The sequence below is a fragment of the Gobius niger genome (assembly GCF_951799975.1).
Source record: "Gobius niger genome assembly, chromosome: 8".
Lineage (NCBI taxonomy): Eukaryota > Metazoa > Chordata > Actinopteri > Gobiiformes > Gobiidae > Gobius > Gobius niger.
The window spans coordinates 36,446,430-36,472,722 of record NC_136859.1 but is presented as its reverse complement, the minus strand read 5'-3'; the positions used below and the strand labels follow the sequence as shown (position 1 = coordinate 36,472,722).

Sequence of the window (26,293 nt, the reverse complement as noted above, 5' to 3'; positions counted from 1 at the left end):
AGACGTAAATGCAACAAAAATGTGACAATAATGTGTCAGAAAAGTAACTAAAAAGCAACAAAACATGGCAAATATGCAATAAAACAGTTACAAAAAAGTGACAAAAATGTGACAAAAATGTGACAAAAAATGGACAAAAAATGGACAAAAAATGGACAAAAAATGGACAAAAATGTGATAAAAATGTGACAAAAAAGTGACAAAAATGTGACAAAAATGTGATAAAAAAGTGACAAAAAAAGCGACAAAAAAGCGACAAAAAAGTGACAAAAAAGTGATAAAAAAGTGATAAAAAAGTGACAAAAATGTGACAAAACTGATAAAAAAGTGATAAAAAAGTGACAAAAATGTGACAAAAATGTGATAAAAAAGTGACACAAAAAGCGACAAAAGTGACAAAAAAGTGACAAAAAAGTGATAAAAAAAGCGACTAAAAAGTGATAAAAAAGTGACAAAAATATGACAAAAATGTGACAAAAATGTGACAAAAATGTGATAAAAATGCAACAAAAAAGCAACGACGCGATAACAACGCGGTCTTAGCTTTCAAATGCACCGTTACTCTGTCGGCTGTGAGCACCAGTCAAGAAGCTTTCAGATTTGGGTAAAGCTGAACCGGAGAGAATGCGTTTGGTTCAGATGGGAGTTAAGAGGTTAAATTGTGCAAATAGGATGAAAAATGTGTATTTATGATGACATGTTTGTTATATTATATATTATATTATATATATAATTTTTGATATCAGTCACCGCAAAATATGAAAGATCCAGATGTTTTCAGCTGTTCGTTAGAAATCATCATCAAATTCACTTCTGTTTCTGCTTTTTGTGGGGTCAGATACACATTCAATGGCCACTAAACTTTGTCTCAAATGATATAAATGCCACAAAAAGGACAAAAAGCATCTTGCCAAATGTTAGTAATGGCTTCCTTGTTCATCTGTGTGAGGGTGGAAGGCTCCATTTAAACAAACAAAATTATAAATGTGATCATTCAACACTCTCCATAGAATGTAACGACATCATGTGCATAACCTTCCTCATGGGCTGGTTGGCCTGTGCTGGCTTGTGTGAAAGAGACTTGTAGGAATGGAGATGTGTGCACGTGTTGGCGCTTCCACAGGCAGATGGCGCGGTCGTAGATGTGCAGCGGCTCCTGCGTGCGGGGCTCCGCTGCTGCACAACGTGCAGCTCGTACAGGCTCGTACAGTAAACTCGTGTCTGGGCCACGCCACTGACTGCGGACGGTGAGGGCTGTTCTTTTTCCGACACAAACACGCTGAGGCTCGGCTTCCTCACGTTTAGAGCTGCGTGGTCGGTGTTCGAGCTGCAGCAACAACACACAGCTCAGGGAGAACATGGTCACAACAGGATGGGATGAATACATAGAGACGATGCTTTTCACATGTTTCCAGGTCATTGACTGTCTTTTTTTAAAACTCATATTCACATGAAATAATCCAGCTGTGCGTGTGTGTTTGTGACTGTCTTTTTTAAAACTCATATTCACATGAAATAATCCAGCTGTGTTAGTGTTTGTGATTGCCATACACCACACGCTTTACCCCTTAAGTCAGGCTCCTCTTGGCAAAACCTTTCACCTGGAAATAAAGTGTCTTATCTTCACAAACACACGGGTTATTTGCATTTATTCAGTGTTCCTGCTTATACAGCGGGAACCATATGTTTACATACACTTCATAAAAAGACACATTTGCATTTTTTTATGCATTATACGAAACCACAGTTAACTTTTATTTTTATTTTTAGGTCAAGTAGAATTGTAGAAATGATCTCTATTTGCTAAATGCCAGAAGAATCAGAGATCTTTTTTTAGAAATGTTTTTGTTTTCCAAAGTCAGAAGTTTACATACACTAAGATGACTATACCTTTAAACAATCTGTTTTTTGTTGCTAAACTGGAGAATGTGATCAGTTCAGGTGGAGGTCAAGAGGTTAAGCAAAGCCAAACGTGCAGCTGAATATGTTTTCTAAAAAAACACATGATATTTTTACAAACTTCTGCTGTAAAGCTTGTTGAGGAATTCGACTTAAAGTGATAGTTCGTGAGTTTACATGTTTTACAAAGGTGAGAGTCTGCATGGTGGAGCAGAGGTTAGCGCTCGTGCCTCACAACTCAAAGGTCCCGGGTTCAATTCCCACCTGGATGGGGCCTTTCTGTGTGGAGTTTGCATGTTCTCCCCGTGTCTGTGTAGGTTGGTGGTGAAACAAACACGTGCAATAGGTTAATCCTCCAGCCTGGCTCCGCATCATGGAGATGGGTCACCGAGCACCAGCCCACACTGGCCGCTCACTGCTCCTACTAACTTAGCTTAGCTTAACTTAAACGAATGTGTGTAAAGAACGCGCTCTCTGGTCCAATCAGGGGAGGAACTTGACTCTGAACTTTCAAATTTCATTCTCACTCTCTCATGCTTTACCCCTTCAGTCAGGCTCACCTGGAAATAAAGTGTCTTATCTTCACAAACACACGGGTTATTTGCATTTATTCAGTGTTCCTCCATGTACAGCAGGAACCATATGTTTACATACACTTCATAAAAAGACACATTTGCATTTTTTAGAAATGTTTTTGTTTTCCAAAGTCAGAAGTTTACATACACTAAGATCACTATACCTTTAAACCAGGGGTGTCCAAAGTGCGGCCCTCAGACACATTTTTGGTGGCCCTCAGGCTTCTTGTTTTATTGCCACACTTCGCCAGAGATGGTAATTTTCCTGCAATTTTAATAATTCCACACAATTAAAACCTCAAAAATTAACATTTATTGTAAGACTTATGGTTCCAAGCCTGTAGATACAAGTCTGGAGAATGGTTTAAACCTCTTTTAAATACATGTAGTTGAATGCATTGACCTCACTTGCCATACGGTATGGAGGAGTGCCCGGTTCATTGACATCCACTGGTAAACAAACAAACAAACAAACATATTGTGCCCCATTATTGTCCTGTAGTAAATCAGTGACTTCATCTGTAGAAGGTTGTATCACTGATGCTTCTCGTTCATTTGTTTCTGTTCTCATTACCCAGAGCAGTTTTCCTATTTCTCAGTGATCGCTCTCAGCTGTTAAAAGGGCAAGTTAGTCATGTTATACTCACTACTGCCACCTCAGGTCTTATGCGTAACTGCAGCTTCTATATTAAGCTCGTGCATGACGGCACTTCTGACCCAAAGTAACAGCTTTCTGAGTGACAGAGCAGGATTTTAGAGGCAGTTGTGGTGAACAGGTCTGAGCTCATTCTACACATGAGGACATGGAGGAACATGGAGGGGAGGAAAATACTTCATTTAAATATTTTTAAACTCTGTATAGTCCCTTTAAACAGCTCAATCCTGATGATTTGGTTCACATTTCTGAACCACAATAAATGAGCTCAGTCAGTGTTCAGTTCGCTTTTTTCAGACTCACTGCTGTAATGCTTTTTCACCACCAGATGGCGCCAATACCGTGAAGCCTACCAACACTGTGTGATACAATTATGATTGATGAATTGCTACAGTACTAGTCAAAAGTTTGGAAACTCTTTTATTTTGGTTTTATCTTTTATCAGGACTATTTCCACTGTAGATTCTCACAGGCGGCATTCATTTATGAGTGAAGTCATATGGAATTAATAAAAAAAAAAAAAAGTGTAATAAATTCTTCCAAATATCCGCCTTTTGCTTTGATTACTGCTTTGCACTTTGGACATTTCCTCCTTGAGCTTCACGATGTCGTCACAGAAATGATTGTGACTTCACAGACGTTAAACCATTTCAGGGACAAGGACCTCATGAAGCTCATGGAGAAAGAACAACCTTTACAATAGTACATGCGTGTTATGGAAGTGGTGCAGATTCCTATGAATGAACACCCACTGTGCAAACATTAGCAGAGCAACAGTAAAACCTTATCATTCAGTGAAGGCAAAAACTGTAAATGTGAGACGCACACTCCGGAACAGTAGGTGGTGCTGTCAATGCCACTGAGTAACGACACAGGAAGAAGCTTTGTCCCCGACGTGCTGTCGATTTTTGTGTTTTTGAAGCTGCAAAGTTATTTCTCATATCGCTAATTTAAAGGTTCTATATCATGCAAAATCGACTTTTTGGATGTAGCCATGTTGTTTTGCTATTTCCTTATCAAAAACACCCCAGAGTGGTTTTTGGCTTCATTCACGCAGCTCTCAGTAATCCTCCGCCTCTGCTGGAAAACCACTGAGTTGTGACTCTGACGTTTTTTACGTCATAGTGTCAAACAGGAAGAGCACAACTTCTGTAATGTAGTGCCTTATGGCCTGATTTTAGTTTATAAAACAGCTTAAAAACAAAAAATATATATATATATAATTTAAAAAAAGGAAGCGCTTCCAGGTCAGGGCTGAAAATGTCACAGGATGATAAATTTGCACGCAGCATTTTGCACATTTGATTTTATTGTTTGTGTGTGCTTTTATTTTGAAGTGTTTTTATCGTGGTGCGTTGCTGTGCTTTTTATTTCCTGTTTTTAATCACCGGGACCCTCACACCTGTGGCAGGTTGTTTTAACCTAGTTTTTATCCAATGAGCGTGGCGGCTGGTGGCGGACAATGAGCTTTTATTGGACACTGGGCCATTTGAAAGGCAGAAGCGGGTAACGAGAGGAAGGACCGGCTGGCTTGGGCGAGACACGGAGACGGCGGAGAGCAGGAACAGCACCGGGAGCGGCAGCAGCAGTGAAGCCAGAGTACGACATGCAACACGGCAGGCGGGCAGAGTTTCTCTGCCCCTGCGCGTAAGTAACGCTCCCTAGTACTCTGGCGTATTTTGAAGTTAGCTGCTGCCTGAAGTGGGTAGCTGTGTGGGCCAAGTGACTGCCCCTGAGTTTTGTCCTCCACAGCGGCTCCGCCAGCGGGAGGACCAGTCACGCACCACCATCCAGTGAAGCCAGAGTACGACGCTGATCACGGCAGGCGGGCAGAGTAACTCTGCCCCCGCGTGTAAGTATCTCTCTAGTACTCTGGCCGGATTGATTGTGTTGGCTCTAGAGCCGTCTGCCCTAAAAGGACACATCACTGCCTTTGCCGTGTTTACCTACAGGGACGCCGAGGAAGAGAACTGAACCACAACTCTGCTGGCCGCCCCCACCCCTCACTACCGCTTGGGTCCTTCTTTTATTTTATTTTTTAATGAACTCTTAGATTTTTAACGTTTTATTTTTCTGGCATCATTATTCACTGTTGTTTTTAGTTCCTGTAATAAATTATTTTTTAAAAACCTTTTTAACTCTGTATTTGGTTGATTACACTGCTTGCCTTGTTTTAATTGGTTTTAGAGTTCCTAGCCTCTTTTAAATACTAGGTGGCGTTGTCGCTTTCGGGCGCAGCTTACATTTTGGCTGTTGTCGGCAGGACTCAAGCACGAGCAGTGTAACAACCATTTACTTTTTTTGTTTTTAAAGGTTTTATACTTGTTTTAAAATGATGATGATGCCAATATATCCCGGTGCACCTTGGTTGCCAAAGTTTCATGGGCCAAACAGTGACATTAAATATGGGGACTGGAAAGAGCAAATGTCTGGCATTTTAAATGCCCAGGATCTGACTGAACTTAGAAAAACTGAACTTCTATCGGGTGCTTTGGCTGGGGAAGCCAAGTTACAGATTAATGTGTTAGATGCTAGAGAGCGGGACACAAGTGCTAAAATTTTTACACACCTTGAATCCCTGTATGGCGACAACACTTCAGTTGCTGTGCTTAGGTCTCGTTTTTTTGGTTGTGTCCAGAAACCTAATGAGTCTGTTAAATCTTTCATTCTGCGTTTAAGGGAACTGTATGGCAGGCTGCGGCGGCACAGCCCTGATGACGCACCCTCCGAAAGCAATCTGCAGGACCAAATGCTTCTGGGACTTAGAGAAGGACCACTGTCTCAAACCCTCCGAACATATGTACGCCGAAACCCTGACCTTGATTTTGCTGCCATACACCGTGAGGCACTACTCTTGGAACAGGAGCAGAGTGGACAAGGAAGTATCGATACAACCTGCTCCGCTGCTTTTGGTGAGTCTCGGCAGCACACACCGCCTACACCTAGCTGGAGGGAAGCCCTAAAACAAGAAATTCTGAATGATGTTAAGGACCAGATGAAAGGACTTGCTCAAGAAATCATAAATGAAATAAAGCCACTCATGCAACACTCTGGTCTAGACCATCCTCCTATGCACTACCAACCCAGACAAAGAACTCGGAGTAGTCCCAATGAATGGACTAGAGATGGCAAACCCATATGCAGGCAGTGTAAACAAGCTGGCCATATGCAAAGATTTTGTAGAAATGCCTCTAATGCGCCGCCTTTAAACTAGCCTCCCCTGCTGCTGAGGCCCAAGCAGTAGGGACAGCTTCTGAAGCTAACCACCAGGGGGCCACCACCCAATTTGTTGGAAAGTGCCCAACCATTGAAGTTTGTGTTGGTGGAGTGAAAATGACTGGGTTACTAGACACAGGCTCACAAGTCACACTAATTCAACAAAAAGTCTTCGAACAACACTTTTCTCAAGTTGAAAAAGGTACATCCCCCTTGGTGTTAACTCTCAAGGCTGCAAATGGCCTTAACATACCATACTCTGGTTATGCAATAATGGACTTTGAGGTTGAAGGTGTAAAGATCCCAGAAAAAGGTGTCGTGATTGTCAAGGACAACTGCTCTACTCACCCGCTGCTCATTGGAATGAATGTGATTGGTGCATGTTGGGATGCTGTTTTTAAACAGGAAAAACAAGCTCTTCCCCCCCAGAAATGGAAGTCCCGGCAGGCGTGGCAGGAAGCTTTTGCTGTGTGCCAGAGGACCATCGCAACACCCTCGGGAGATGGGTTTTTGGGCTACGTTCGACCCGCAGGCCGTCGGCCAGTTCAGGTACCACCCAAAAGTGAAATTATTGTGTGGGGCCGCACGTCTATGGGGCCAGGTGGGTCCGACTATTCTGCGGTTCTAGAGGCTATGCCTGAAGCGGAAGCATGGGGAGTAGCCAGAACCCTATCTGTTGTGCGAGGAGGGAGGTTCCCTGTCCGTGTCTGTAACCCCCATACGTACCCAGTCTCTATAGGACGCTATCAGAAGCTGGGCCGGTTATACCAAGTGGAGGAGGCGGATGTCCAGGGAGCCCGTGACCTGAGCCTGACCGTGGGCCCGGATGGTGTCGTGGAGGTTGGTGTAGTGGATACGCTGAGCGTCAACAAAGAGGAACACACCGAAGAGGGAGTGAGCAAACTCATTGACTGTCCACATTTGACCAATCAACAACAGCTGGAACTCCAAACCCTGCTTCAGAAATGGAGAAAGGTCTTTGCCGCAGATGACGAGGATTTCGGGAGGACTGACTTGGTGCAACATCGCATTCACACGGGAGATGCCCCTCCCATCAAAGAAAGGTACCGACCTTTACCACCTCTAATGTACAAAGAGATCAAGGCCTTGCTTGCAGATATGCTGGAGAAAGGTGTGATACGCGAGAGCTGCAGTCCCTGGGCCGCACCAATAGTCCTAGTCAGAAAGAAAGATGGCACTTGGAGGTTTTGTGTGGATTATAGGAAAATCAACGCTGTTACCCACAAGGACGCATTCCCACTTCCTCGAATTGAAGAGACCTTGACTAGTTTGACGAGAGCAGAATGGTTCTCCACGCTAGATTTAGCAAGTGGGTACTGGCAGGTCGAGATGGACCCAAGAGACCGGGAGAAAACTGCCTTCACCACACCTATGGGCCTCTTTGAGTTTGAACGCATGCCCTTTGGCCTCTGCAATGCGCCTGCTACTTTCCAACGACTGATGCAGCAGTGCTTAAGTGGTCAGATAACTGAATCCTTGTTGGTGTACCTTGATGATGTAATCATTTACTCCCCTGATTTCTCCTCTCATTTGCAGCATCTGGAGGAAGTTTTCCAAAGATTGTGGCAACATGGACTCAAACTTAGGATGGACAAGTGTAAACTGTTTCAGCACGAGGTGAAGTTTCTGGGCCATGTGGTTGACAAGGTGGGGGTAAGACCAGATTCGGACAAAATCTCTGCCGTCTTAGATTGGCCTGCACCGGCTACTGTACGGGAGGTCAGAGCCTTCCTTGGCCTAGCCGGTTACTATAGACGCTTTGTACCAAACTTTGCTAAAATCGCCCGGCCTCTAACCGCCCTCTTGACTGGTGTCTCGGTAAAGAATAAATCAGAGATCCCAGTCCATTGGTCACCAGAGTGTCAAGCTGCTTTCGCACAGTTAAAATCTTCCTTGACCCAACCACCAGTCTTGGCCTATGCAGACTTTACCAAGCCATTTGTCGTGTACACGGATGCCAGCCATCAAGGCCTCGGTGCTGTTTTGGCACAAGTACACGATAACCGGGAACGTGTGATCGCATACGCTAGTCGGAGTCTGCATCCAACCGAGAGGAATGACGCAAATTACAGCTCGTTTAAACTGGAGCTCTTGGCTTTGAAATGGGCCATAACTGAAAAATTCAAAGACTATTTAACTGGAGCCAAGTTTACGGTCTTTACAGACAATAACCCTGTTGCCCATTTACAAACAGCCCGTTTAGGTGCCGTAGAGCAACGTTGGGTTGCCCAACTTGCCTCCTTTGATTACCAAGTGAAATATCGTGCTGGTCGGGAAAATGTCAATGCCGATGCCCTGTCTAGATTTCCTGCTGACCCATCCACAGGAGTAAGCGGCGAGGTTGCCCAGCTCACTGCAGCCTTGGAGGTGAACCCTATAACTCAGGAGCCGGGTTTGCACTTGGAGGACCAGTGGAAGACCTTACAAGACGCGGACGATGATATCCAAATGGTGGCAAGGTACGTGACTGAAGGATCTATGCCTGATGTACCGACCAGACGGTCGTTACCGGTGAAGACCCAAAAACTTCTCCAACAATGGGAGAAACTACAAATGGCGGACGGGCTATTGTGCAGAAGGGTCAAAGACCCCAAAACCTTTGAGATTTGTGTCCAGGTTGTGTGCCCAACTGTCAAGCGCCAGGAAGTCTGGAAAAGATACCATGAAGCGGCCGCCCACGCAGGAGCTGAAAGGACACTCTCCAGGATACGACAGTTCTTCTATTGGCCAGGCATGGACATGGAGGTGCGTCAGTTCCAACAGGGGTGTGTCGCCTGCAGCTTGCAAAACAGGGCTCAGCCAAGGGCCCCGCTAAATCCTTTTATCGCCACTTTCCCTTTAGAGGTTGTAGGCATGGACTACCTGACTCTGGGCAGAGCCACTGACCGCTTTCAAAACATTTTAGTTATGACTGACCAATTTACCCGCTATGCTTGGGCAGTCCCCACAAAGGACCAAACAGCAGAGACTACTGTCCATGCTCTGTGGTCGGCTGTAATCCAGGTTTTTGGTTGCCCTGCCAGGTTCCATTCAGACCAGGGTGCTAACTTCGAGTCTGCCCTTGTTCAACAGCTATGTCAGCTCTATGGCATTAGCAAGAGCAGGACCACTCCATACCACCCGGCTGGTAATGGTAGTGTAGAGAGAATGAACCAAACCTTGCTTAATATGTTGCGCTCGCTTGAGGCTGAGAGACAGCATAGGTGGCCGGATTACCTACCTGAACTTTTGGCAGCTTACAACAATACCGTCCATAGCGCTACTGGCTATGCGCCCTCATTTTTAATGTTTGGCCGACACTTAAGACAACTGGTGGACGTAGGTCTAGGTGTGAGCAGACAGCCCGAGAGTTATGATTTACAGGGTTGGGTTAGAGACCACCACCACAAGCTCTCTCTTGCCTATAATATGGCCAGGCAAAACATAGAAAAGGCAGCAGACAGTAACAAACAAACCTACGACCGTAGGGCTAACGCTTTGCCCTTAGCCCCTGGTGAACGAGTGTGGGTGAGGGACAGGAACCGTAAGGGTCAGGGCAAGCTTCACCCTGGCTGGGACCCGGAACCCTACGTAGTACTAGGGCAGACTGGGGACACCGGGGTCGTTTATAAAATTAGGCCTGAGAAAGGAGGGAAGGAGAGGACTCTCCACAGGAACTCTTTGAAACCATGTATTGGACCCATTGATGAGGACCCTGAACAGACTCTTGATGCCCCATTAGAGACTGGTGCACAAGGCCAAGGCCCATACTACTGTTTTTTGTTTAATCCTCCTGTATACCCACCGGAGCCTCCGCCAAGCCCACGACGTTCAGTCAGGTCGAACATTGGGCAGCCACCAGCTCGTTTTAGGCCAGATGAAAACTAAGGTGACAGGGACTGCCACCCTTAAAGTAGGGGGGGATGTCACAGGATGATAAATTTGCACGCAGCATTTTGCACATTTGATTTTATTGTTTGTGTGTGCTTTTATTTTGAAGTGTTTTTATCGTGGTGCGTTGCTGTGCTTTTTATTTCCTGTTTTTAATCACCGGGACCCTCACACCTGTGGCAGGTTGTTTTAACCTAGTTTTTATCCAATGAGCGTGGCGGCTGGTGGCGGACAATGAGCTTTTATTGGACACTGGGCCATTTGAAAGGCAGAAGCGGGTAACGAGAGGAAGGACCGGCTGGCTTGGGCGAGACACGGAGACGGCGGAGAGCAGGAACAGCACCGGGAGCGGCAGCAGCAGTGAAGCCAGAGTACGACATGCAACACGGCAGGCGGGCAGAGTTTCTCTGCCCCTGCGCGTAAGTAACGCTCCCTAGTACTCTGGCGTATTTTGAAGTTAGCTGCTGCCTGAAGTGGGTAGCTGTGTGGGCCAAGTGACTGCCCCTGAGTTTTGTCCTCCACAGCGGCTCCGCCAGCGGGAGGACCAGTCACGCACCACCATCCAGTGAAGCCAGAGTACGACGCTGATCACGGCAGGCGGGCAGAGTAACTCTGCCCCCGCGTGTAAGTATCTCTCTAGTACTCTGGCCGGATTGATTGTGTTGGCTCTAGAGCCGTCTGCCCTAAAAGGACACATCACTGCCTTTGCCGTGTTTACCTACAGGGACGCCGAGGAAGAGAACTGAACCACACCTCTGCTGGCCGCCCCCACCCCTCACTACCGCTTGGGTCCTTCTTTTATTTTATTTTTTAATGAACTCTTAGATTTTTAACGTTTTATTTTTCTGGCATCATTATTCACTGTTGTTTTTAGTTCCTGTAATAAATTATTTTTTAAAAACCTTTTTAACTCTGTATTTGGTTGATTACACTGCTTGCCTTGTTTTAATTGGTTTTAGAGTTCCTAGCCTCTTTTAAATACTAGGTGGCGTTGTCGCTTTCGGGCGCAGCTTACAAAAACAAACGCAAAACAAACGCACCCCTGAGCGTCTGAACAGATGTCATGTTTGCACTGAAGGATGTGAAGATGGAGCTCTTTCTAAACTATTCTGGACACGCCTGTTCTTTTTTCTTACCTAACGATAATGTCACGGAGAAAAGCGAGTTTGGCTACGAGAGGTGCAGGACTTTATTCAACCTTCCTAAAGAAGTGGACACTCGCCAGAAGTTGGAATTTATTTCCGGGATTCAGCGACTCTCACCAAAATAGTGTTTTCTGTGACTGTCTCTGATGGATGTTTGGTGAATCTTCGCAAAGTGGATTAACTTTTATAACCAACGCGAGTCCCCAATGTGATGGAGAGGCCGGGACAGAGCGGTGGTGAGTCAGAACGCATGTTAGCGTGTGTGTTAGCGCGTGTGTTAGCTTGTGTGTTAGCGTGTGTGTTAGCCATAATGAAGCTGTGTTGCAGATGTCAACTCCTTATATCTGCATTGTGAAGTAACTTCACTTATTGCTGTGATATTTATATTTATTTTACTGCTAATAATGCATGGGCAGATCCGCTCGGAGAGAGGGGGCGGAGTTTACTGAATCAAAGCGTCTTGTCTTCTGGGTTTGCAAAATACCCCCAGAAAATATTTATATTTCTCACAAAAAAAATAGTTCTCCATAGTGGTAGAGGTACAATATATCATATCCATGCCTATACTTTACTTTGGGATGGCTAAAATAGCATGACGCAGATCCTTTTAAACAGATTTGTACTTTCTACTTTAAAGTACAAATTTCCTGTAACAAAATAGTTACTGTAGTCGTGAATAGTTTAGTTTCTTTTTGACTAATTGTGCAAACGGCGGCACAGCAGCGGACACAAAAACAAGTTGAAGTTGCTGACATGTCTTTGTAGAAACTCTGGCTCGGATGATTCATTTGGCTGAACTTTTCCCTCTCGTCGGCTCTTTTCTGGAGGTGACCCACTTGGAGCCGACTTCACGTGAGGCGCTCCAGTCCGGACGCTCTTCCCTCTTCGTTTCTAAATATTGCCGTCCTCGAACGACTCGCCAAAAGCAGCTCCTCTTTTAACCTAGATACAAGCCTGCGCGGAGCAAAGGTAGGTCGGTATTTCAGGGCAGCGATGGGGTAATAAAGGATCATGTGGAGAGATCACCTTTTATTTAGAATATGATTCATTACACACGGCTTTCCCTCTCCCTAAATGTGTCTTTGACGAGCTCATTGGCCTGTAGCACTCCAGAGTCCAGCTCAAACTGTGCAGCCCTGGTGGCACTGGAGGTCACTGATCACAAATGTAATACTGAAGTACATGAGTCACTTTCAAGTCTAGTTGGTGACTTCAGCGAACAGCCGCTCCTGGTCCTGAGCGCGAACTTGTGAATGAAAAATGTGTTTCCTGATTGTGCTTTGGTGAGTTTTACCTTCCTCTGATACTTTCAACCCTCCTGCCTCCCCTGGACACCCTCTAACTGTGGGGACAACTCCCCAGTGTGCTCAAGCACATACAACCTAAACATGACATCATATTCTTTATTTCATTTTATTTCAACAATACAGGTGTGTTTTTGAGAGTGCAGACTCAAGCCATGATAAAATCCTGTTTAAAACATGTGTAAGTGCCTGTTGAGGTCTCAGCTATAGCCACACCAGCTCTGCCTCAGGTCTGGACCGTGTCTGGTCCAAGCTGGGACACCTCGGCCAAAGCCACACTGAAAACCACACCAGCACCAGCCCGGAGAGTCAAGGCGAACCGGGGATCATCAGCCTGAGGAAACATCACCAAAATGTTTGCATGCAATGGAAGTCAACGCGTTAAGCAGGCATTCGAGCGTCTCCCAGGGAGGACAGAGGACAGAGGACATGCTAAAAGTTACATCATGCTAAACATGCTAAAAACAAACATCACAATCAGTAAGACAGAAACACTCACCAAATGAAGACAGATCAGATTTGAAGCAACAGCAGGAAAGACTAAAGAACTAAAACTAGCTAAAAGGAAAAGTAGAACCTGTTTATGAGTCGCCATCCTGGACTAACTAAGTCCCATGGATTCTACCCTAAAATTCTGTTCTAAGCACTAACGCACTAAGACTGCAAATATCTGCATCGATGTCCCTCAATTTGATTTTTATAATAGTCCAAGAACATATCGTACATTATTCATGTTTACAGGTTACAGTTTGTTTATTCATTGTTCCAGGTTTTCCATCTTACCTTTGCCAAACATATTTAATAAAAACAAAATGTTTACAGATGCTGACACATGTGGGGACATGTTTAACAGCAGTGGACAAAGTGATCCTGCCCTGAGCTGATGACCTTCAGCACACATTCCTCCGTGGTCAGTCTCTCTGGAGCCGACGGGTTTACATTATACAGAACCGACTTTCAACTGTGCCTTCGTGTCTTTTCTTCTCAGAGTTTATTGAAATGCCGGCGCTGTCATAAAACACATTAGGCCGTCACAAGTGCGTGAGCTACTCTTAATCCTTTAGAGCTCAGTCGGGTCATTGCTGGTACGAGCAGGTGGGCGTGGTTAGTAGGGTGGCTCAAATAGATGCTCGCCGTGCAGAAATGTAATTGTAAATACCCTGTAGTAGTTATCCCCACCACACTGGGGTGGTTAGCGCTCGTGCTTCACAGCTAGAAGGTCCTGGGTTTGATCCTCTGAAGGGAACTTTCTGTGCAGTTTCCTCCTGGTACTCCGGTTTCCCTTACCACTAGAAACATGTACAATAGGTTAATCATCCAGCCAGATGTTTCTGACCATCAGCCTGGCTCCACATCTGGGTAAGGGTCCACTGCTCCGACAGGTCGCCTCAGCGGCATTGAGGATATATATATATATATATATATTTATATTCACTACTGCCACCTTAGGTCTAGGGCTGTCACGGTATCAACATTTTATCTCACGGTTATTGTGACCAAAATCATCACGGTTTTCAGTATTATTGCAGTATATTCTTTTTTAATGTGTGTTAATATGTTCAGAAAGCATTGATAGTCCTACACAAACTGAAATAGTTTCAAAAAACAGTGTTTAATACATTAAGAAAAAAAAATACAGACAAAGCCTTATCAAAAGTGCAACTTTTCACATCAAAGTAAAGGAACTATAACGATGTGTTGTTGATGTTTCGAGGGTATTACATGTACTATTTATAGCGCCAGAAACGAAGAAGAATATTTTTGAACAAGATAAAGCGTCTATATCAGGACAATTGTTCTCAGTTTGTGTCCTTCCAGTGAGCTTTTGCTTTGCAGATTTGGGGAAATGCCATCAGACAGTGATCATTATTAAATTCATAAAACTGCGGTGAAAGTCAATCTATTCGAATCTGCCACCGGGAGCCCCGTAACGCATTGTGCCATTGTGCGGAGGTATCCGGACACGGCTTATGCTGGCGGTGGCGCTGCAGCCGCACTATGGGGCGACTCGTTACATTCTCCCTCAACCCAAAGTCCCACATCAGTATTTCAGCTAAAACGCTAACGTTAGACGGTCACGCAGGAGAGTCAGAGGTTCCAAGTATTGCTGCTTTAGAGACACTTTTTCCTGCACGTTCCACAAACAGGAAAACTGTCTCTGTCAACTGTCCTTCAGCTTTCTTACAATACCCAAAACGTGCCCAGACTTCAGGCTCGGTCTCTGAGGCTGATAGATCCTGAGCGCTGTCGTGTCAGACATGATTCCAGCTTGGAGAACGTTTAGTTTTGGTTGTAGCTACAGAGGGGCCTGCACGGTCACTTCAGCAGATGAGACTGTGTACTGTGTATTTGACAGCGGCTGTGAGTGGTCAGCATGGCATAATGTACCCGTAAATAAACTACCAGCTTTCGTTTGTGGAATAGCTCGTCATCGTCTTGCCGTCCCTCCTCTTTGATTGGTCCCAAATCCATGCGAAAATTTCAGCCATGGTCCCCAGGCCGTTGTGCAGTTCCAAATGATTGGCGCGCACACGTGGGTATTCTGAGGCTACGTTCGAGGGGGAAGTCATGGCGGATTTACAGACTCCTCCTCCCCTGCTGTGACGGAGCATGTTCCTAATGAGGGCATAAGGGCGGGATCTTCACTGTAGACTCGGCCCTTGCGTGACGTGTAGTTCGGTTGTAGCCACGCCCGCGCCATTAGCTCTAATGCTAACGGCCTGTCAATCAAAGTCCGGCTCTCATTAGTATACGAGATTTGTTAAAATGTTCCTTACGAAAACCAGCCTGGTCCTGTAACTGAGCCTAACCCAGTGTTTTCACAGGAGGAATATCTCGCTATAGAAAGTTTAGGAAAATTAGCCACCAGGCTTTAAGGTTGTTTTTAATGTGTCTAAAGTGTAATGGTAGCTTATGGATGACTAGCTTGTTCTGCCGCCCCTATATGGAGATACTGCAGCAATGACGCCCCCTAGCGCTGTGGTCGTAAAGCAGGGCAATCAGCGGCCATTTGTTTAGTTTTTAGTTTAGTTTATTTATTTGACAGGGACATGTACAGGAGCTTTAATCAGCAGATGAAAAGATGCTTTGTACCAGACTTTAGCTCTTGGAGATAATTTCCATCGGCCGTCCCCGAGACAGACAATTACAAACACTACACAAAGCATAAAAAAATACAGTTCATAATATTTACAGACAGTATTGACATTTTATATACAATTTTTAAAAAGTACATTTTATTAAAGGGAAAACTTGTTCCTCTATAGTCTATACCCGCCAATACCCTTCTCAGATGTCAAATTTAGTTGTTGCTTTAATGCCGACATGTTTGATTTCCCAGAAAATGTTGTTTCACACCCAGGCCAAATCGTTTCAAGTCTTTGCATAATTTTAGTGCAGTTGGAAGTTTGTTCCATTCAGAGAGAGTTTTAAAAGAAAATGCCAATGTTGATCACAGCGTTCTCCAGGACGCTGCGAGATCAACTGTTTGGGAGGTTTTCACTGCTGACCAGAAAACCTACAAAGCATTTGATCCTGGAGTGTTGTAGAAAGCACCGTGCCATGGTGACCCCTCAAACAGCCGCTGGGTCACTGCCAGGTCAAACACACATGACTTTTTTCTGCATAGAAAGTTACATAATGCACCTTTAAACTCATCTGGGGTTATTTTTGCTCATGTACCCAACCAAGCAAGCACCTCTTAGCACTCGGGCACTTTGGATTTGAAAGTTTGATTCAATTAACTACTTTACTGACCTTAGTTTGCTGTGAATCAGCTCGTCAATGTTTAAGAACAAACAAAACTAACTTTTACTGTATGGTGCCTGTTGAACTTGTCCAATTTAGATTTTTTTTTAAATATAGATCTTTAACATCCAATGAATAAACTGTTTTTTTAATGTTTGTTGCTACGTCTGTTCCTTTTATTTCCAGGCTTACCTGGTGCAAACTTTTACTCTGACCATTTGCCCCTCTTCTGTTCATTTGGAAATGTAACAGTCTGAACGGCTTTATTGTTTAGATTTATTTGATCATATTCTTGACTATTGTCGGTTAAATGTATTTGAAAGGCTGTTTACCCCGTAGTCAAAGTTGGGCCCGGAGTGTGACTCTGTACTCTGCCTCCTGTAACTGAGTCCAGGCTGTGCGGAAATGATTCATGTTTCCCTGGAAATCTCCCACAGCCACAGCACAGACTCCAGGAACTGCCCTCACACCAACCCCGCCCCACGCTCCAAAACACATGGATCTGCTCCATCCTTTTAGCCCTTTTAAGTCCATTTATCAGACGTAAACAACGCTTTAAATTTGTGCATATTTCATTTAAAACATTTCAATTTAATATGCACAACCTGGTTCTGCAGGAGGAGCTGAACTAAAACTCCCACACATAGAACCCAGAGTGTTGGATGATCACATGTCAGATTATATTATAGTATATAACATTATTATTATTATTATGTAGTAGTATATATATAGTGCCTCTCGAAAGTACTAATACACCTTGAACTTTTGCACATTTCGTCATATTTACAACCATAAACAAAGATTTTATTTTGATTTTTTTACTGAACGTTCACACACAACAGACAACTGTGAAGTGAAAGCAAAATGATACATGATTCTGTTATTTTTCAAAAAATAGAAAACCGTGTCTTGGTAAGTTCTCAGTGGCGCTTTACTCTTTCCATTTCTGAATGATGGATTGAACAGTTGCTCCGGGAGATGTTTAAATCTTGGGAAATCTTTGTATAACTTAACGCTGCTTTAAACTTCTCCACAGCTTTATCCCTGACCTCTCTGGTGCTCCTTGGCCTTCATGATGTTGTTTAGTGACCACAGCTCTGAGGCCCTCACAGAACAGCTGAAACTATACTGAGAGTAGATTACACACAGGTGCCTCTATTTAACCGTTAGGCCAAGGTGTGAACATTCTGGAGTCATTAGAAATGTTTTAAAGGCAATTTAATGCACTCAGAAAATACTGTATGATACTTATGCAAGCCCCACTTTTCTATTTTTTGAAAAATAACAGAATCATGTATCATTTTACTTTCACTTCACAGTTGTCTGTTCCTTGTGTGTGCACGTTCAGTAAAAAAATCAAAATAAAATCTTTATGTTTATGGTTGTAAACATGACAAAATGTGTAAACGGTGTATTAGTACTTACGAGAGGCTGTGTAATGTGTTACTCCAGACTCTTCTGAGCATGTGAACCGAATGAGTTGGTGTGTTCACGTGAGGAAGGTGTTTGTGTCGAAAAAGCCCTGACCTAGTTTGTGATCTACATTTGTGTTCCAGCCTCACCTTGTGCAGCAGCTGCTTCTGCCTACGAGAGTCACCACAACCGCCACTGAGCGAGCAAGACGCACTCGACCTCAGCAACATGGGCCGATGCCAGGGACGAGAGGGCAGGTCAGAGGAAGAGCATTGCCAACAGTCAATGGAGAAATACTTGCAGCCCTGTAGGAGCCGATAACGTAGGGAAATGCAACTAAAAACATTAGAGAAAAATAAACAACAATACACAATGAATACAAAAGCTGATGAAAACCACACAAAATAACAGGTCATGTAACATTTGAGAGAAAAAAAGCACAAAAACAATGTTATAGTTTTTGAAAATAAAGTCAGCTTGCTGTATTATTACATTATGGGTTGAATTCATTACATTTGTGAACGATTTTAGAAAAGACATATTTCATTATCGGCTCTACAATGTTATCGCCCGTTGTCATGCTCTGGGTTCCTACAGGCCCTGATCAGTGTCTATGGTGTGAAAGTTCAGTAGTTTCTCATGAATAAGTTACAGTCACGGCAGAGGGGAATTTCTGTGGCAATAAAAACACACAACACTGTCATATTTCAAGGATTTCTGACTTTTAACTGGCCAAATGACACCATTAAGCTTGCTGCTTGGAAATGATTTTGCTTTATATAAATGAATTCCAAATCGACGGAGGTTTCCATTTTCTGTAATCCTTGTAATGGGTGATTTATTTGATTTGATATATTTGCTCTGCGCACATCACTGAGGAGTGCCTACCCTCTGCTGGACAAAAGAGGAACAGCAGCTTTTCATGATCACCTGAACACAACACATAGTCTAGAGACAAGTTTTAACTCCTTAACTCCCACCTGAACCGAGCACATTTTCTCCAGTTTGGCTTTACCCCAATCCAAAAGCTTCTGGAAAAAAAGCTGTGTGACAAAAAAGTGAGAAAATTGACAAAAAATTGAAGAAAAAAATGACAAAAATGTGACAAAAAATGACAAAAATGTGATAAAAAATTGACAAAAAAATGACAAAAATGTGACCAAAAAATGACAAAAAATTGATAAAAAATTGATGAAAAGCTTCTGGAAAAAAAGCTGTGTGACAAAAAAGTGAGAAAAGATTGAAAAAAAGAGTGACAAAAAATTGGTGAAAAAGTGGGAAAAATGTCACAAAAATGTCACAAGAAATTGACAAAAAATTGAAGAAAAAAATGACAAAAATTTGATGAAAAATTGATGAAAAAATGACAAAAATGTGACAAAAAATTGATAAAAATTTGATGAAAAAATGACAAAAAAATCACAAAAATGTGATAAAAAATTGACAAAAAATGTGACAAAAAATTGATTTAAAAAAAATGATGAAAAAATGACAAAAAAATTACAAAAATGTGATAAAAAATTGACCAAAAATGACAAAAATGTGACAAAAAATGACAAAAATTTGATAAAAAATTGATGAAAAAATGACAAAAAAGTTACAAAAATGAGTTGAACATCCAACAAAAAAATTATGGAAAAAAAAATCTGGTTCGGGCGGGAGTTAAGAGGTTAAACACATCGTTGCGGCGCAGAAATGTCAAAAGCCACAAGATCAACACATTGAGCATTTTGAGAAAAGCTAAAAGTTTCCTCTGCTTTAGACTCGAAAACATTGTGAATGACGACACTTTCCGTCTTACCTCAACGCTCTGGTGTAGAGTTACCGATGCGCCTGAGGAGTCCACAGTCAGCAGCAGCGTCCTGGTGCCCACACAGAGGCACCAGGACGCTGACCTGAGAGAGACGTGTTTGTGAAGGCTCTCATTCGTCCAGGAAGTATTCATAGTAGCAAAGCTTAAGATTGTTAACGGGTTTGGTTGAGTTGAGGGCACTTTGCTTCTTTTCACAGAATTCTTTCATTTAGGCTCGTTCCCAATACGGACACTGGTCTTTGATTTTACGCCGATACCTGGAAAATCTTTGGTATCGGTGAGTACCTTAAGCCTAACCTATTACATACCAGATTGTGTTTTTTGGGCTATGCAGACAAGAAAAGCCCTAATAAATCACATTTGTGTCATCCTTTTACAATCAAACAGCACAGGTCACAGTACACAGATTTAGGCATACTTTTTTTTACAAGCTTCGTCATTGTTTTTATTCACTTGCTGCGGTATCGGACTCAGTATCGGACACTACTCTGAACCCTGCTCTGGGATCGGAACAACACTACTTTATTACGTTCATTCTTGTTTCAACATTTATAAGGTGCTTTCAGAAAGACAATAGGTATTTTTTTTGTTTTGATGTATAAAAGTATAAATTCACTTCAGTCTTCCTAAAGAGGCGTTTCCAGACATGAATGATGCGTCTCTTATCAGAAACACATCCAGTATTTTAACAAAATTTCAAAATAAAATGTTATACCTCCATCTTTACAAAAGAACCTTATAAACAATCTATCTGCAGAGGATTTGTAGCTCTTGTGCTCCACAAGAAGCGAAACATCAACTCAACCAAATCTAGTCAACGATATAAGCTTCACTATGACGTTAAAAAAAAGACTCTTTGGCAAGATTTGGCCGAGGGGTAAAAATATGGACCTGATTGAGCAAAACCAATGGGATTTTTGGATTCAGCTCACAAGACACACACACCAAATTTGTGATTATTTACATTGTTATTTGACCTCATATCAATTATACTGAATAACTTTCTATTAATGTTTAAAATCCTCTGACTCACACTAATAACTAGGGCTGGGTATCGTACTTTTTATTGACCCCCATAGGGAAATTCATTCTCTGCATGACCCATCCTCAATGACCCTGGGGCGACTGTAGGACCTGTGTTGGCCGACGCCCAGGGACCCATCTCCAGATGTGAAGCCAGGCTAATGGTCAGAAACACCTGGCTGGAGGATTCACCCAAATCCTCTACTTCACAAGGGCCCGATTCGCTTTGATTGATTCTCGATTCAGTTAAGGAGATCACGCTGTACCAATTTTACTTGGATATGGAAGACATTCTCTAATGCTACAAATAGTAGAAGCTAACTCAACTAGAGAATAATCTGAAAATTTACATTAAGAATTGAACTCCCCCTTTGTTGCCATGGCCACCACGAACACTCAGACTGAAGCTCCAGGGCAAGATTATTGGAAATAAACCACTCAGAGTTTCCTTGTCCCGAATATCTTCTAAACCAAATCCAGGGGGAGCTATTTTTTTTACTAGCTATTTGCCCCGCTCCTGAAACTGCCACCTTAACATGGTGGAGGGGTTTAAGCATCCGAATGATCCTGGAGCTCTGCTGTCGGGGCTTCGTGCCCCTGTAGGGTCTCCCAGGGCAAACAGGTCCTATAGGTGACGGGTCAGACAAAGAGTGGTTCAGAAGCCCCTTATGAGAGACCAACAGGCCCGGTGAGAACCATGAGGCCGTCCTCCTGTGGACCCACCACCTGCAGGAGGAGCCATAGGGGCTGCTGCAATGTGATTTGGGCAGCTCCAACAGCTGCCCCCCCGACCCGGTAACGGAAAAGGAGAAAAAAGTGGATCGATGGCTATTTGCCACTAGTTATTTGAAGAGGGAGTGGAGTCGATCGTTCCCACCCTCACCTATGGTCATGAGATCTGGGTAATGACCGAAAGGACAAGATCACAGATACAAGCGCCCGAAATGAGCTTCCTTCGCAGGGTGGCTGGGCGCACCCTTCAAGACCGGGTGAGGAGCTCAGTAACCCGGGAGGAGCCCGGAGTAGAGTCGCTGCTCCTTCACTTCGAAAGGAGCCAGCTGAGGCATGTGACATGTCCTATTGGGAGGAGGCCTCGTGGAAGACCCAGGACACGCTGGAGAGACTATAGGTAAAACTTGGAAAATTACAATATTCAAAAGTTCATTTAGTTCTGTAATTCAACTTAAAATATGAAACTAATATATGATCTAGACTCATTACATGCAAATTATCGTATGTCAAGCCTTTGTTTGTTATAATTTTGATTATGGCTTACAGTCATTACAAATCATCACAAATAAAGGCTATACATATCTCACTTTGCATGTAAGGAGTCTATCATATATCAGTTTCACAGCTAAGTTAACAGAATGCACTTAACGATTTTCTAATTTTCCAAGTTTCACCTGTATGTCTCCGAGCTGGTCTGGTTTGGCCTCGGGTCCCCCCAGAACAGCTGGAGGGGAAGAAGTCTGGACGTCTCTGCTCAGACTGCTTCCTCCGTGACTCGGCCCAGGATAAAGCAGAAGAAAATGGATGCATGGACGTTTCCATCTCATTTAGTTCCGAAGTTATTGTTGATCGAAATAAACATCGTTCATGCACTCACACACGACCATAACCAGACTTATGTTTTTTTAAATCGACATCGGGCTATTCAAAGGAAAATCGATTCAAATGAATTAATAAATGAATAATTAGATAAACATAAATCCCTTTCATATGGAGCGTTAAAATGATTCAGGTCTGCCTTGATTTTGCAGCTCAACATAAGAGGGACTTATGTTACGCATATCCATTTGTAGAGCTGAACGTTCACAGAATTTGAGACGCACAAGCCGACCACAGTGTGTTTATTGGGTGCTTCGGAAAAAAATACAAGTGTGCGACGAACCACTCCGCGCCTATAGGATCTGAACAGTACAAATCCTGCCTTCCATCAGCGGAGCGGCCTGCAAACCTTACATTACGTACAAAACTCAAAAGACGGAAAGTCTAAAAGCATCGATCAGCTCCAAAACCGTACAAAACATAAAAAGGAAATTAAAATCTCGGAGCATTTTGGACAAAAATGAGGAGGTCGGGATATGGGAGAGTCTTATGTAAATCCAACAATCAGGAAGTGATAAATAAAAAGTCTCCAAAATCTATTCTCGGTATAAAAAAAAACGAAGCTTTCCGTTCCACAGCGGGTTACGTTTTTGTGGAGGGTGAGTGTGCTTTGACGGGAAGGAAGAGGGGTGGAGAGGGTGGTCAGAGGTAGAGAGAGGTGTGGTTAGGTGGGTGAAGGGGGCGGGGATAGGTGAAAGAGTCTTATGTGGCGTATCGCTTGGTCCACTGTTTGGCTATTCGGTCGTGCTCCGTCCTGTTGGTCAGATACTGTGTGGCGATGCTCCCGACCAGAGGGTCCGCTGCGGAACACAGAGACGCTCCGTTAGAAGGATATTTGACAAATGTTTCGTTAACATGGCCTGTTCCTTTCCCAAGATCTGAACGTCCAACACAAGCTTGTGCCAACTAAAGTTTGTTCCAAATTATTATGCAAATGACAGTTTTATTACATTTTGTAAATTGTCAACTTAAATGACAGCAGAATTTTCACAACTGTTAAGAGGATCATTTGAATGTGATTGAAAAAAAGTCCAAATGATAGCAGTATTTCATTCAAACATAAATATAACCACTCAAAATCTAGTTTCAACATATTTCACAGGTTGTAAAGAACTGAAAATGGTCATTTGTTGAATGTGCAGCATTAGGAGGTCATATTTACTGACATCAAAAGCTATTTCAATCAAAAACATCTTAACAGGTCAAGTTATATTGTACCATAGGAGCCCTTGTGTGATAGCAGCTTCAAAATCCTTAAATCCATTAAATTTGTGAGTTTTTGGACAGTTTCTGCTTGGATTTCTTTGCAGGATGTCAGAATAGCCTCCCAGAGCCGCTGTTTGGATGAAAACTGCCTCCCACCCTCATAGAGGTTTTGCTTGAGGCTTCTCAATAGAAGAACCTTCTTCTTGAGGTTCTCACAAGGGTTGAGGTCAGGGGCGGATGGTGTCCTCATGATGGCTCTTTTTGTACCACCAGAAAGTGGTCAGTCAGAACCTCCACAGATTTTTCAGGGATCCTAAAGGGGCTGACCAGCTCTCTCCCCATGATTCCAGGCCAAAGCTTGACTCCGCCCCCTCTTTGCTGATGTCACAGCCTTGTTGGGACATGGTGGCCATTCACCATCCATATGACCATCCAGGGTTACACGTCAGCGTTCAGGACATCTACCTTCAAAGAGGACGAGTCTGGACATATTTTGAGTATTCTAAGAATGCAGAGGGACAGTTGATAGAAGACAGACAGTTATCCATTTGCAGAACATATAGGAAAAAGTGTCTGCTAAAGGCAGCAATAATTTGAACCTCATGACTCACCTACAACTCTATAGCCAATGCAATGTATGTTTTCGCTCAAATGCATGATGTGGGGACTTTGGGCTGAGGGAGAATGTAACCAGTCGCCCCATAGTGCGGCCAAAGCGCCACCACCAGCATATGAGCCGTGTTGCCTCCACAATGCATGACAAGGTGCTCAGGGGGCAGATAAGAGCTGGTCGCCAATGCTATAGATTCACTCTGGCCACATTATTATGAGTTTAACAATGATCTACTGTGACATGACATTTTCCCAAATCTGCAAAACTCACTGGAAGGACACAAATATATAATATAACACGTTTATGGTGCTATAATTAGTACATGTAATAATAATAATAATAATGATACATTTTATTTGTCGGTGCCTTTCAAAACACCCAAGATCACTTTACATGAGATACAATAGGACATTACAAAAGCATGTCATAATACCTGGGAAACGATCAAAACCACCAGTTTGTGTTGATAATGACACAACTATTTAAAGAAAATATTTGTTTTGGATGATCTTTTTGTTAGTGTGAAGGGGTAAATCTGAATATTAGACACTGGTTTAGAAAAGGACTCCTCTGCTTTACCTGAGCGTCTCCCTCAATACACTGGATACATTTTTTTAATGCGCTGGTTTAAGGTCTCGTTAATGTGAATGTATTACAAGACAGTATCTGTCAGGAAATCAAAATGAGGTTTTTGGTCAAAATTGTTGCCAATGGAAATCGTTAAAAAAGAACAAAACCAAGAGGCTGTTGGTGAGCTCCATCAGCTGCACTCTCTCCCTCCAGCCCCGACTTTAACCTTCCCCAGTGCTTCCTGGTCCACGTCGGGGCAAAGACAGACCCGGACGAGAAAAGGGAACAAATGACCCACACGCTGCTTGGATGCAATCTGCTGTCTGTCATAGCTCCATATTATTGCTCAGATATATAATGTGCAGTAAACACGGCTGCGCAGATGTCGCCTCAATACAAGAAGCCGAATCCTCAATTTGATCATGTAAAAGGGAGATCTGAGTTCCCCCAAATTAAACACCACATCCCTTAATGTGCCATAACTGGAGTATGCACAAAAACACACTGCTTTAATCGTTTACTACCTAAATGAATCCCCAACACTCATGATAGGCACACAACCCCCACAAAGACTGAGCCAGCTGTGTGGATCGGTTTGTAGCGTACCTGGGTTACAGTCTGTGAGCAGGGAGCAGATGGACAGCAGCACCTTGGAGATGGTGAGGGCCGGGCTCCAGTTGTCCTTCAGGATGTCCAGGCAGATCACCCCCTGACTGTTTATGTTACAGTGATAGATCCGCGTCCGGAAAGTCACCTGCGCACACAGCTCGGAGTCACATCAGGCACAAAGGTCACAGATACAGGACTCAACATGGCTGTGCCACCAGTGCGGGGACTTTTAACACTTCTGAAATACTTTTAAAGGCCATCATGGTCACATTTAATGTGGCCACTATTGTGGGTCATACATTTTTTTATTTTTATCATTTGACTGACAATAATGAAATTTGGGGTCATGATTATCTTGGCCAACATAATTGAGATTAACGATATTATCACAATATTTGCCTATGGTGTAAAAAAAAATCACTGAAAAATCACTGTAGATGTAAAGTAAGAATTTAAAGGCACACTGTGTGGCACATATTTTGGACTATACGGTTCATCAATACAAAACAAGCAGCTAATGAGCAGCGCGACACAGAAAATGCTATTTCTGCAGAGGGTAATCCAAGAATGGCTTTGGATGAGGAACTAAAGTACTGAAATCTTAAATACTTTAGTCACATCTCAATGGAGACGTACCCACTCAGGGAAAGTTACCAGCACTGGTTGTCTGATGGATTTAGCGATTATCATCTAGCACAAAAATCCCGAAAATAAAAAATATGGCGATCAATTAATTGCTGCATTTTTTAATCACAATTAACGATATTGTTGCTTATCGTCCCAACCAGGACTGAAGTGGCATTCTGCGTATAGCTCCAGAGTGCACACGGGACTCTGGAAGGGCCTGTCCACTTCTTGACCCGGCCGCGGTTTAAGTTGTACTGCTGGGTAATTGTAATGCCCCTTATTAAAGTGTCGGGACTCAGGACATGTTTGTAGTGCAGTTCTCCGCCTGGCACAAAGAGATGTAAGAGCAGGGGCCAACAGAGACAGAGGCGGAGGA

General features: G+C 43.3%; 3 protein-coding genes across 4 annotated transcripts in view; 1 reads left to right on the top strand and 2 right to left on the bottom strand.

Annotated features, from left to right (window-relative positions):
• rab5ab (RAB5A, member RAS oncogene family, b) overlaps nucleotides 1-26,293 on the bottom strand; it is a 419,058-nt gene that overhangs the window by 73,885 nt on the left and 318,880 nt on the right. The window lies entirely within an intron of this gene.
• znf385d (zinc finger protein 385D) overlaps nucleotides 1-26,293 on the top strand; it is a 465,630-nt gene that overhangs the window by 139,660 nt on the left and 299,677 nt on the right. The gene's annotated exons all lie outside the window — the stretch shown is intronic.
• The window catches only part of ube2e2 (ubiquitin-conjugating enzyme E2E 2), a 67,379-nt gene continuing 63,705 nt past the window's right edge, over nucleotides 22,620-26,293 (bottom strand). For both annotated transcript variants that reach the window (XM_079562277.1, XM_079562276.1), the window contains 2 exons: nucleotides 25,288-25,435; nucleotides 22,620-23,092 (listed from right to left, as the gene is read on the bottom strand). In XM_079562277.1, coding sequence (XP_079418403.1) covers nucleotides 22,995-23,092; nucleotides 25,288-25,435 — 246 coding nt within the window. In that variant the 3' untranslated portion in view covers nucleotides 22,620-22,994. The remainder of the gene's footprint in view (nucleotides 23,093-25,287; nucleotides 25,436-26,293) is intronic.